At 49.2% G+C, this 12597-nt stretch overlaps 1 protein-coding gene across 2 annotated transcripts in view; it reads left to right on the forward strand.

Moving 5' to 3' along the window:
* Window positions 1-286: 286 nt before the first annotated feature.
* TNPO3 (transportin 3) overlaps window positions 287-12597 on the forward strand; it is a 43991-nt gene continuing 31680 nt past the window's right edge. For both annotated transcript variants that reach the window (XM_028745804.2, XM_028745805.2), the window contains exon 1: window positions 287-837. In XM_028745804.2, the coding sequence (XP_028601637.1) occupies window positions 646-837 (192 nt within the window). In that variant the 5' untranslated portion in view covers window positions 287-645. The remainder of the gene's footprint in view (window positions 838-12597) is intronic.

Below are 12597 nucleotides of genomic sequence, written 5' to 3' on the forward strand. Positions count from 1 at the left end.
GTGTGCTGCAGCTGTTGAACTTCTGCCTGCTAAGCCAGCTCTTCCAGGAACAGCCCAATAATAATAACAAAAACAACAGTTATTTCATTTTATATTTTATTTTATTTTATTTTATTTTAAGGCTGGTCCCCTCTCACATTATTACTGAGGAGACACACAGAAAGAGAAGGGCCGGCTCCCTTTTTCCCGCCTCCCGGCGCAGGGCGGGCCACTTCCGGCCGGGCGCGTGCTGCCGCCCGGACGCCTTTGGCGGCGGACCCCCCGCCGCCCGCCCGCCCGGAAGTGCGTCGTCGGTTGCCGTCGGTTCCGGGCGGGAGCGCCGCGAGCCAGCAAAGGACGGGGCAGGACGGGGCCTTGGCTCTTTCGCTGGGCCGCGCGGGGGGGTTTTCTTCCCCCCTCTTCCTCCTTCCGCGGGGCTCTTTCTGTTCCCTCAGCCCCTCGGGGAAGGCGCGTCGGGCGGCGTGGGCCTTTCCGCCTGCCGGGGCCTGGGCCGAGGGCGCTGGAACTTTCTCCCCTCACGCGGCGGGCGGGCGGCTGACGGGGCGCGGTTTCCGCGCGGGGGGCGGGGGCGAGCGAGGCCTCCGCTGCTGCTTCTTCTTCTTCCCTCTCCCGGTAATGGCTGAGGAGGCCTGAGGAGGAGGAGGGATGGATCCTGGTGGCGGAGGCGGCGGCTGCCCGGGACCCGGCACGGGCGGAGGCGGCGGCGGCGGCGGCTCGGGCGGCGGCGGGAAGCCGAACCTGCAAGTGGTGTACCAGGCCGTGCAGGCCCTCTACCACGACCCGGACCCCAGCGGCAAGGAGCGCGCCAGCCTCTGGCTCGGGGAGCTGCAGAGATCGGTGAGCGGCGGGCGGGCGGGGGGGGGGCAGGTGGGGTGGGGGGAGAGGGGAGGGGGCGGCGAAACGCCTCCCCCCCATGTGGGGGTGGGGGAGGGGAAGGGGGAAGCCCTGTCTCACCAAGGCGCATGGGGAGCCCCGGAGGGAAGGAGGATTCCCCAGGCAAGGGCGCACGTGGGGGGCAGAGGGCCAGGCGTGGGGGTGGGGTTTTTTTGGGGGGGGGATCGGGGAGGGTCAGGAGAGAGTCGTAGTAATAATAACAGGGGGGGGGGGGCAGACGGCCAGGCGTGGGGGTGGTCGTGGGGATTGGGGAGGGTCGAGGTGGGCCATGAGGACAGGACGGGGAAAGGAGCTCAGAAAGTAGAATAGTAGTAGTAGTAGTAGTAGTAATAATAATAGTGGGGGGCAGACGGCCAGGCGTGGTGAGGGGTGGGATTGGGGAGGGTCACGGGAGGGTCGAGGCAGGCCATGGAGACAGGCGGAGAAAGGAGCTAAGAAACTGGAATAGTAGTAATAATAATAATTGTGGGGGGCAGGGGCCCAGGCATGGGGGTGGTCGTGGGGATTGGGGAGGGTCAAGGTGCGCCATGGCGACAGGACGGGGAAAGGAGCTCAGGAACTGGAATAGTAGTAGAAATAATAATATGGGGGGGGGGACAGAGGGCCAGGCGTGGTGGGGGGTGGGATTGGGGAGGGTCACGAGAGGGTCGAGGCAGGCAATGGAAACAGGCGGGGAAAGGAGCTCAGGAAAGGGAATAGTAGTAGTAGGAATAATAATAATATGGGGGGGGGACAGAGGGCCAGGTGTGGTGGTGGGGGGGTGGGATTGGGGAGGGTCACGAGAGGGTCGAGGCAGGCCATGGAAACAGGCGGGGAAAGGAGCTCAGGAAAGGGAATAGTAGTAGTAGGAATAATAATATGGGGGGGGGGACAGAGAGCCAGGTGTGGTGGTGGTGGGGGTGGGATTGGGGAGGGTCACGAGAGGGTTGTGGAAACAGGCGGGCAAAGGAGCTCAGTAACTGGAATAGTAGTAGTAGGAATAATAATGGGGGGGGGGACAGAGGGCCAGGCGTGGTGGTGGGGTGGGTGGGCTTGGGGAGGGTCACGAGAGGGTTGTGGAAACAGGCGGGCAAAGGAGCTCAGTAACTGGAATAGTAGTAGTAGGAATAATAATAATAATAATATAATAATAATAATAATAATAAAATAATAATAATTAATAGTTGTGCTCTGTCGCCCCAAGTCGCTCGGGACGGATGCAGCCAGGAAGGGTTTGGGCCTCCTACACACGGGATGGGGGTGAGAAGGGTCTTTGAAGCCAAAGGGTCAGGCTCCTGTTCAGAAGGACCCTGTGGGATTGGGCCGAGGTGGACCAGGAGGAGAGACCCTGGGAGGGAGGGATAAGCTGGGGCTGTTGGGTCTGGGCAGGAGAGGGGCGTGGGAAGCAAGTGCCAGGGCAGCCAGAGGCAAAAGGGGTGACAGAGGGTTGGGCAGAGGTTGGGTGAGCAAAGTAGCTGCGGGGGATTCTGGGAGGGTGCCGCTCGGAAGGCTTGACAGGGTGCGTGCGTGCAGGCCTCCAGGGACGTTGTGGGCTTTGGAATATGAGTAGACTCAGGGCTTTTGCAGAATGCCAATGAGTTCCCGTGCAATGAGTTTTAAGGCGGCTTCTTCCGAGGCCTTGCAGGGTCCCGGCAAAGGTGGGTTCCTGAGCAGTGGATTCTCAATCCAACCCCTTCCCTTTCTCTCGTGCTCCCAATTGCATATGTAAGGGGACTGGCTTGCACCTTCACAAGCGCCCACACCCAGCACCCTTTTTCATTCTACTCCTTTTGCAACCGCCGCAGCATGGGTGCTGGAGAACTAGGCCCGGAGGCTCATTCTGTAGATGAGTAACCGTAGTCCTCTTTGGAGAGCTGCTGCTGTTTCCTTGGTGCGTGAGAGAAGTTTCAGGCATCGGATTTAACTGGCTGTGCTCTTTGCGGTGCAAGTCATGGCACTCCTCTGCAGAAGAGGTAGGGATTACAGTTCAAAACGAGTGTTGGAAGCACAATAGCTTGATCCGAGCCCAGAACTCATTCTGAGGAGTTGAAGATGTAGATACCGTAGACGTAACTGTTGTGACAGATCTCCTGGCACCGCGCACGGATTCTTCAGCACTTGGCATGGATTTATGCAGAGCTAAGCAAATGTGTGTGTTGTCAATTCGTGCTGTGCCATAAACATAAAAAACTGAATCATGGTGCTAACGCTTCTCTCAAAATAAACCCTGGTTTTAAAAAACACACAGAGATACTTCGCTGCAACCTGTGTAGTTTGACAAGCTGTTGGGATTAAAAAGCAAATCTTATTGATTTGGGAGTGTTGGTCATGTCCCTTGTTGTAGTACGCTTCCTAAATCCCTGAGGCTGTGGAAAAGTTGTCTCTCTTGGCCTCAGTCCTGATGGTTTCCCTTATCTCTAATTTTTGTCATGGTGCGTTTCTGTCCAGCTGCTCTGGGTTGTGACACCAGGGGGAGACTTAACTTCCTTTTATTCCTCCCAGCGGCAAGCTTGCATGCCTGGATTATTCTGAAACGGGCCTGGTTTGTGTTGTGGTAGCTTATGCAAGTTCCCTCCCTTTGAAACTCTAAGCCTGCCTCTGACTGCTCAGAAGCCCAGGCTTCATTTGTGGAGGGTAGGAAGAAAATCTAGCCCCTTTTATTTTAGCACGGGCCTTGAGCCTGCATTTTTGCACGGTTGCGAAACTCACTTTGAACGTGTGTGAGATAAGGAAAGCTGCTTGTACTTTGCCTCCCTCTCCTGGTCTTGCAGTTTCTCCCTGGGAAGCTGTAAGTTGCTTTCAGAGACCAGAGCTACAGGTTTCGCCTGAGAATTTGAGGGATTCCATGCAGGGCAGCAGCTTGGAGCCAAAGGAGCCTGAATGGTTACTGGCTTCTTAATACAGTGGTGCCTCGCAAGACGAAATTAATTCGTTCCGCGAGTTTTTTCGCCTTGCGATTTTTCCGTCTTGTGAAGCACGGTTTCGGGAAAGTTTTGGAAAAGCTTCAAAAATCACCAAAGTCTTTAAAAACCTCAAAAAAGGCTACCACATCGCGTGCTATGAGTTGCTCCTCGAAGTCAAGTCGCAACTGTATTAACGGTTTTAAGAAAAAGGAAAGAAACTTGCAAGACGTTTCCGTCTTGCGAAGCAAGCCCATAGGGAAAATCGTCTTGCGAAGCAGCTCAAAAAACCAAAACCCCTTTCGTCTTGCGAGTTTTCCGTCTTGCGAGGCATTCGTTTTGCGAGGTACCACTGTAGCTTGAATGCAACTGCTCGTCCTGATTTCTTCTTTGCCCGGCCTAGGGAGCTGAGAGGAAGCCACTGCAGTGGGTGGCGGAGTGTAAGGTAACTTCTCCCTGCAAATGTTGATAAGGTTCGGGTGCATTCTTGGGAGTCGCGCCCATGTCTAAAGATAGTTGCAAAGCCAGTGTGGCCCAGTTAGACCTGTCTTCTAGCCTTCCATGGACCCATTTTCACTATTTTAGAGCACCAGAAATTCCACGAAACAAGTGGACTCCCTTTTTGGGATTACCGTCAATATGAATGTGCTAAAGCTCTGGTATGCAACTAGTTTTACTGCAGGACTACTTTGGGTACTGCTCTGACCATGTGGGCTACAATTCCCGTCCCGTCCCTCAGCTCACTTCTGGGAAATGCTATTTATTTATAGGATAGTTATTTTATTTTGCTTACTTATTAATACATACAAAACAGGAACTCAAGGTACATAGTTCTCCTTTCCCCCATTTTATCCTCACAACAGCCCTGTGAGGTAGGTTAGGCTTAGAGTGGTGACTGGCCCCAACGTCACCCAGTGAGATTCATGGCTGAGTGGAGATTTGAACCCTGGTCTCACCTGGCCTAACACTCTAACCACTGCACCACATGCATATAAACAACGCTCATAATATATATTCCAGGGCAATTCACAGTCAAAATTCATAAACAGTATTCATAAATAATAATTAATAAACAAAATACTAATAATAAATTTTAATAACTAGTCAGTTGTAAAAGCACTGAAAGTGCTTCAACGACAGTAGAATTACATAATAAAACAGCCAGTGTTTAGAACTTGTTGAATCGTAATTTTAAAATATCCTGGGCACAGCCTCCTTGCTGCCCATCTCAACAAAAAAATTCCCATTTCTGGTTTACTGCACAATGAATGCCGGGCTGGTGGTCTGAGAAAGTTCTTACTTTGCTTTTCTCTCCCACAGTCATTCAAGGAGGACGACTGGTGTGCCACTGGGCTCTTGGGACGCTTCTTAAACCCCAAATCTACTCTTTATCTTTCAGAATCATGTGCTTTGGAGAATTTAGGCTTGTTCAAATATCCTAAAAGTAGGGAAAGTGTCCAGCTGCCATATACAGCAATAATTGTGCCTTTTGGCATCTTAATGACTGACAGATTTATTGTGATATGTGCTTTTGTAGGTAAGGAAGAAAGTAAAGGATAGATCCTATGGGATGGGGAGGGGTTAACCCTTGCATACTAAAAACAGGCATGTGCTTGAGTCCATTTTAAGGTATCTAAAGTAGAAATAGAAAAAGGTAGGTTCAGGCGTGCCCAGAATGCATATGTGTCATTTTTACACATGCGTTAATATGAGTGCATGTGCTTACCTAGTAAATCCTCCCGCTAAATCCAGTGGAGCTTATTTTCCAGTAAATGTATACAGTAGTAGGTTTACCTTTTAAGGTGGCCAAAGACTTTGCTCCAGTTAACTAGAAACACAAACAGCCTATGTTCTAGAGATGGTACGTTAAAGATGCCTCCCAAGTTGAGAATAAGCCTAGTGCTTAGACTCATAGAATTGGAAGGAAACACGAGGATCATTTAGCTCGGGGGGGGGGGGGTCCAGACCAGCGACCGGGGCATTGTCAGAACCATGCACTAACCAGCCAAGCTGCATGAAATAGCCTGTGAGCCAACGTCTTTGGTTCAAATCTTACCTTTGCCGGAAACTCACCTGGTAGGCTTGGACAAACTGACTTTTCTTTCAGTCTTGTCTCCCATCCATTTTTATCCTACCCCTTCCCCCTGTAGGTGTGGGCAGTATACAAGACACACCCAGCCACCCCATGCTTTGATCCTCATAACTCTGCGAGATAGGTTAGACCAGAGGTCAGCAAACTTTTTCAGCAGGGGGCCGGTCCACTGGCCCTCAGACCTTGTGGGGGGCCGGACTATATTTTCAAAAAATAAAATGAATGAATTCCTATGCCCCACAAATAACCCAGAGATGCATCTTAAATAAAAGCACACATTCTACTCATGTAAAAACACGCTGATTCCTGGACCGCCTGCGGGCCGGATTTAGAAGGCGATTGGGCTGCATCCGGACCCCGGGCCTTAGGCTGCCTACCCCTGGGTTAGACCGAGAGAGAACATAATCTCGCTTGCATAAATTGCAAGGACCTCATTGGCACCTGGTCTTTGGAGACCTAAGTGGCTGAGGACCCAGACACCTGGAGCAATATGGGACTCATAGAACTGCAGTGTTGGAAGGGATCACAAGGGTCATCTAGTCCAACCCGTGCCCCCCCCCCCAATGCAGGAATCTTTGGGGTTCCTTATTTATTTATTTAGCATTTCCCCACTGATGATTCATTGCTGCTGTCCAGTGTAAGAGCTGTCCTCGTAGGATTGGGCACCACCCTGGCATCACCTCTCTTCCTCTCACCTAGAGGGGCAGACATGACCGAAGATGAACAATTGTCGTGGGTGAGATGATTGAGCAAAAATGCTGACTCTGGCACGTCGAGCCTTTTCTGTTCTGCATGCCGGTATTTTGCTCTTTGTTCGATTCTGTTCCAGTTCTGCTGTGCAAAGAACTTTATAGCCGCTCTTTGATCGCGTGAAACGCTGTCCCGTGGAACTTACTGGCGATCCAAATCAGTCTCCCTTAGCTTGCTGCTCTCCAGATGTTTGGAGCGGCAACTTTCACAATCGATTCTGGGCACCATGGCCATGTGGATGCAGCAGTGTCACTTGTGTGGGTTTGCCCGTGGTGCTTCCCATTTGGCTGAATCAGAAGAGTGCTGCGTTAAAGGGTCCGTCCTAGTAGGCAGCTGAGGTGTGGCTGGCCCTCCACATTGGTGTTGTGGCCGCCGGGAGAGGTCCTTGTCATCCCCGCGAGAGCCTTTCTTGTTGACGTCCAAATCCTGGCCTCCAAGGCCAAATCTCTCTAGGTGTTTTGTCTCCTAGACGTCTCCCTCCATAGGAAATAGGTAAAGGGACCCCTGACCATTACGTCCAGTCATGACCGACTCTGGGGTTGCGGTGCTCATCTCACTTTATTGGCCGAGGGAGCCAGCATACAGCTTCTGGGTCATGTGGCCAGCATGACTAAGCCACTTGTGGCGAACCAGAGCAGCGCATGGAAACGCCGTTTACCTTCCCGCCGGAGTGGTACCTGTTTATCTACTTGCACTTTGATGTGCTTTCATACTGCTAGGTTGGCAGGAGCAGGGACCAAGCAAAGGGAGCTCACCCCGTCGCGGGGATTCGAAACGCCAACCTTCTGATTGGCAAGCCGAAGAGGCTCAGTGGTTTAGACCACAGCGCCACCCGCGTCCCCTCCACAGGAAATACTTCCCCCCTTTTTATAGTGCCATCTAAGCTCATTGCACTTGGTTAGAGGACAGGTCCTCTCTTCGATTGCTGGTGTGAGCAGGAGGGTTGGCAAAGGCGCCGACCTACTTGAAGGATCCCGTTTCCACTTTCAGGGAAACGAGACACTCTTGCCTGTGGAGAACTCTCTTCCCTTGGTTCTCCCGTATTCACTTTCAGGCGTCGGCCTGGGCTCTTTTGCGCATTTGCCTGCTGGGTGGCTTCCGGGACAAAGCCAAGCCCGCTCACAGCCTCCAGATTAATGCATTTTCTGCAGCATTTTGAACTTGCACAGGAGCGAGTCAGGAGGCGCTGCAGAAGGAGGACATTCCACTCTGTTCCCAAAACTGCTTTCCATTCAAGCCCTTCAATATATTTTTATTACTCCTAATCTGTTGAGAGGGTTGTGCACGGCGATCCGGTTTCATTCTTGACTCGAGCCATGTAGGCAGGAGGTGCAAAGGGTTTTGCAGTATTTAAGAGGAAGCTGGGAGGATAGCGTAGCGGTTGAGATCCAGATATCCCAACGAACAGAGGGGCTTTGTTTGCAGTGGTGACCCAGGCAGTACTCGGGCCTTACCTGAGAGTCACCTGAAGTGGGAAGTCCCCCCCCCCCGCTCCAGTGATTGGCTGCCAGCGCCTTAGTGTTGGGGGGGGGAAAGAAACTTTGCACATGCTCAGAGCTGCTCTTCTCACGACAGTTGCTGCATATATTGCAGAGTTGATCCCTAGCTCTGAGAAAGATTCCTGAGTTGTTTTTCGGAAGGCCTTGTTCGAATTATTCCCCATGTCGAGGAAGGGTTAGGTGGGGATAATTATTTATTTATTTATTTATTTATTTATTTATTTATTTATTTATTTATTTTTTATTTATTTATTTATTTATTTATACCCCGCCCATCTGGCTGGTCCTCCCCAGCCTTTCTGGGCAGCTTCCAACCGAATATTAAAAACAATACAGTATCAGACATTAAAAAATTTCCCTAAACAGGGCCGCCTTCAGTTGTCTTTTAAAAGTAAAATAGTTGTTTATTGCCTTGACATCTGCTGGGAGGGCGTTCCACCACCAAGAAGGCCCTCTGCCTGGTTCCCTGTAGCTTTGCTTCTCGCAATGAGGGAACCACCAGAAGGCCCTCGGAGCTGGACCTCAGTGTCCGGGTAGAACGATGGGGGTGGAGACGCTCCTTCAGGTATACAGGACCGAGGCCATTTAGGGCTTTCATGGTCAGCACCAACACTTTGAATTGTGCTTGGAGCCAATGGAGAGAAATGTCTGAAAATAAGAGGGGAGTGGCGAGGAGAACAGTGCGTGCGAGAAACTAAAAATCAGGTGTGGGGTGGATGAAGATACCAAGTAGAAGAAGAATAAAAAGGCTGTCTAGTTTATAGTATCCTGGATGGAGGCATTTTATTGCAGGGTACACCTGCCCCCCTTGGGCCGAAATCCTAACCCGGCCCACCAGTCGGTTTAATACGGCCCCTAAAAAAACCTCAATAACCTCAATCCTGAAAAAAGGTCAACAACTTTGGTTGGCCCCCACGGCCCTTCACTTCATCATATCTGGCCCTCTTTGAAAAAAGTTTGGACACCACTGGTTTAGGCCCAGACAACCATGCTCCTCCTCCTGGATGCTATAAACTAGACGATTTGGACCACAACTCCCAACACAGTGTGCCGGCTGGCCCAAACCAGAGAGCTCAAACAGGGCATTGCACTTTCCCCTCTATTCCTCCCGATTCCCATTTTGCTCTTCCAACTAATCACTAACATTTCATGACTACTGAAGATGCAGATGCTGTTGTCATTAGGCTGGGTTTTTTGTTTAAATAGATATTGTAAATTTTGGATTTATTTATTTTTTTGTGCTTTGCAAATTGCCCCCTCTTGAGCACGCTGATAACCTCCCTCTTGTTTCTCTGTAGCACAGTTTTTACTCCCGTTTCGGCCGACACCCACCACCCGATTTCACTACTGGAGGCAGTGATGTGTTAAACAAGAGCAACCCAGAACATTTTGCCTCCCTTTTTGGATACTCACTCCAAGTTGGCATAGGCCAGGGGTTGGCTCAGTGGGCCAGAGGCCACTTTCTATGCTCGTAGCCTCCGTTGTTACTTAGCCCAGGGCAGCTAGACAAAAGTGGCTCTTTGCTAGCTGCTGTGGCACATTCCCCGCCAAGGGCCTCTTCAAATGCACTTGAGTCAATGGTTCTCTTCTCCTCCTGTACAAGACAGCATCTGGCGGATCAACAAAGAGCACCTTGCATCTAGGTTGCAGTTGCCACCACGGAATGCCTAGGTGCCATTTTCTTTTGAAATGAAATTGTTATTATTATTATTATTATTATTATTATTATTATTATTATTTATTTCATTTCTATACCTCTTTATATTTTAAAGGGAAAAAATCTCAAAGCAATTTACAACAAATTATAACTTCAAATAAAACAATCCAGAATAAATCAACAAATAAAACAATCCAGAATAAAACAAATTCAAGCTTCAAGGAAAATATTTCAGATCTTTCCCTAAGGGACATTTTGCTTTCCCCATGTTTATTCACCTACTAATTTATATAGCTGCCCCTAGTAGAAGTGGATGCGGGTGGCGCTGTGGTCTAAACCACAGAGCCTAGGACTTGCCGATCAGAAGGTCGGCGGTTCGAATCCCCGCGACGGGGTGAGCTTCCATTGCTCGGTCCCTGCTCCTGCCAACCTAGCAGTTTGAAAGCACGTCAAAGTGCAAGTAGATAAATAGGTACCGCTCCGGCGGGAAGGTAAACGGCGTTTCTGTGCACTGCTCTGGTTCACCAGAAGCAGCTCTGTCCTGCTGGCCACATGACCCGGAAGCTGTACGCCAGCTCCCTCGGCCAGTAAAGCGAGATGAGCGCTGCAACCCCAGAGTCGTCCGCGACTGGACCTAATGGTCAGGGGTCCCTTTACCTTTGCCCTAGCAGAAGTACTCTAGGAAGCCAGTGTGGTGTAGTGGTTAGAGTGTCGGACTAGGACCTGGAAAATCAAGGTTCAAATCCCCGCTCAGTCATGAAGCTCAGTGGGTGGCCTCGGACCAGACATAGCTGCCTACCCTACCTCGCAGTGTTGTTGTTGAGATTGACTGAGGAGTTGGCGGGTGAACCATGTACGCCTTGGAGAAAAAGACGGGAGAGAAATGCAACGAATAAGCTCTTCTGCTTACTTGCGTAAGAAAGCCGGAGAGATCAGCCAGATGGAGAGGTCAGTTGTCAACCTGGCGCCCACAGATCTCCACATAGTCGCAACTGGACCCACACCAAATGTGCCTGTCTAATTTCTAACACTGCTCACATACTCAGGATCTTGCAAGTTGTGACCTTTGTTGATGCATCTGCTGGCATTTTTATGAAACCTTTTGAAAAATCTTTCCTGTGGTTGGTGATTTTGGGTTTTCATAATGGCCCCTCTCTTCCTTTCTCTCCTCGACTACCTGTTTGGCCCAAAAGTTGAGAAGCAGCGAACTTTCCTTAAGTCCAATTTCTCCTCTTGGAACGCTTTCCTTGCCTTAAGACATGACAGCGTTAACGCTGATAGTCTTTCTGAAGTTTGGTTATAGTCTGAATCAGGTTTGCCCTTGATGAATTCATTTCAATTCGCATTACTGTTTTGAAACGTTCAAATCGAAATCGCCTCGGATGTGCTTAAAACTGGCTGTCAACTGCTTTGAGAACATGGTGGCGTGCCCTGGAAGGCGGTTTATAAATCTCCAAACCCATAAAGGAGAAGCAAGTTATGTTCTCTGCCCCAACCAAGACTGTGACCTGGGGGCAGCTTTGAGCGGTCTTGTGGCCTCCCCAGGAAGAAGGTGGGCAGCAATCCCCACAACTGATGGGGATACCCCAAATCTCAGTCTTTCAGCCAAACACAGTAGAGTGCAGCAGGTTGCTTTCTGGAATCTAAATAGAATTGTGGTACATACATGCAATCTACCCCCCTAAAACAGTTAACAATCGCTTTGGGAATTGGGTTTCTAGTGCAAGGTCTGCTTGTCTGGAAACTCATCAATATTTCAGCTCCATCCTCCAAATAGCTTGTTTGCTGCAAATAAACTTCCCGTGGTGATTCCTACAAACTTTCCCAAGGCAGCAGCAATATGGTGTTTTTTTTTTTAAAAAAGCCCAGTTATTTCTCTCCTGCTGCCTTTCTTTGTCTGTTTGGGCATTTCAGATCCTCCCGAGAGCCGTTTTCACAAGACCGTTGGCGGGTAACTAACGTGTTGCCCTCTGGACGCTGCTGGACTGCAAAGCACATCAGTTGCTTAGAGCGTGGTGCTGATAATGCCAAGGTTGCAGGTTCAATACTGCATTGCAGGGGTTGGACTAGATGACCCTCGGGTCCCTTTCAACGAGGGTGGATAAAAATCAATGATTTAAAAAATAATCAAATTTTTAAAATTCAAATCTGATTTTTTAAAAAAATTTAAATCAGATTTTTAAAATAATATGCTTTTGGAGAAAAAATATTTCTAAAGGTAGTTTTCTATTTAAGTTACATTATAGTCCAAAGGCTATTCATCAGGAAATAAGGATTTACTTTAAGTTTTTCATGTGTGCTAAAACACAGTCTGAGGTTTTTTCTTAAAAAAATTGTTTAACCACATCAGTTAACAAAGCTGGATACATATGCCATGATGTTATTGTTTTAGTTAAATAAATAGTTATTAGGGAAATGTTTGTTTTTCTCCTTCCAATAAACTACAGCAGAAAAGTTGTCCAAATAAAAACAGTTAACTTATTAAACCTCACAATAATTTCATAATTATTGGCCTGTGTATTTCTAGCAGCATAACCAAATCAGTAATTTTTGATCTAATTGTAAAAACTGCTCTGAAGATTTATTCAAAAAACGAAAGCTTCATCTGGTTGCAAATATTAAGATTATACCAGCAAGAATGAGTCTTTCTGTAAAAAAAAAATTTAAATCAAGTTTTACTGACGGGTGATTTAAATCGTGATTTAGAGCGTTTTGATTTAAATCAAATCCACCCTGCTTTCAACTCTGATTCTGTGACCATTTGCCTTGCTGGCTGTGGCTGATGGGAACGGGAGTACCCATTGGTTCCCCCTGAGTTCCTGTGCC

The sequence above is a fragment of the Podarcis muralis genome, chromosome 10 (assembly GCF_964188315.1).
Source record: "Podarcis muralis chromosome 10, rPodMur119.hap1.1, whole genome shotgun sequence".
NCBI classification, from domain to species: Eukaryota; Metazoa; Chordata; class Lepidosauria; order Squamata; family Lacertidae; genus Podarcis; species Podarcis muralis.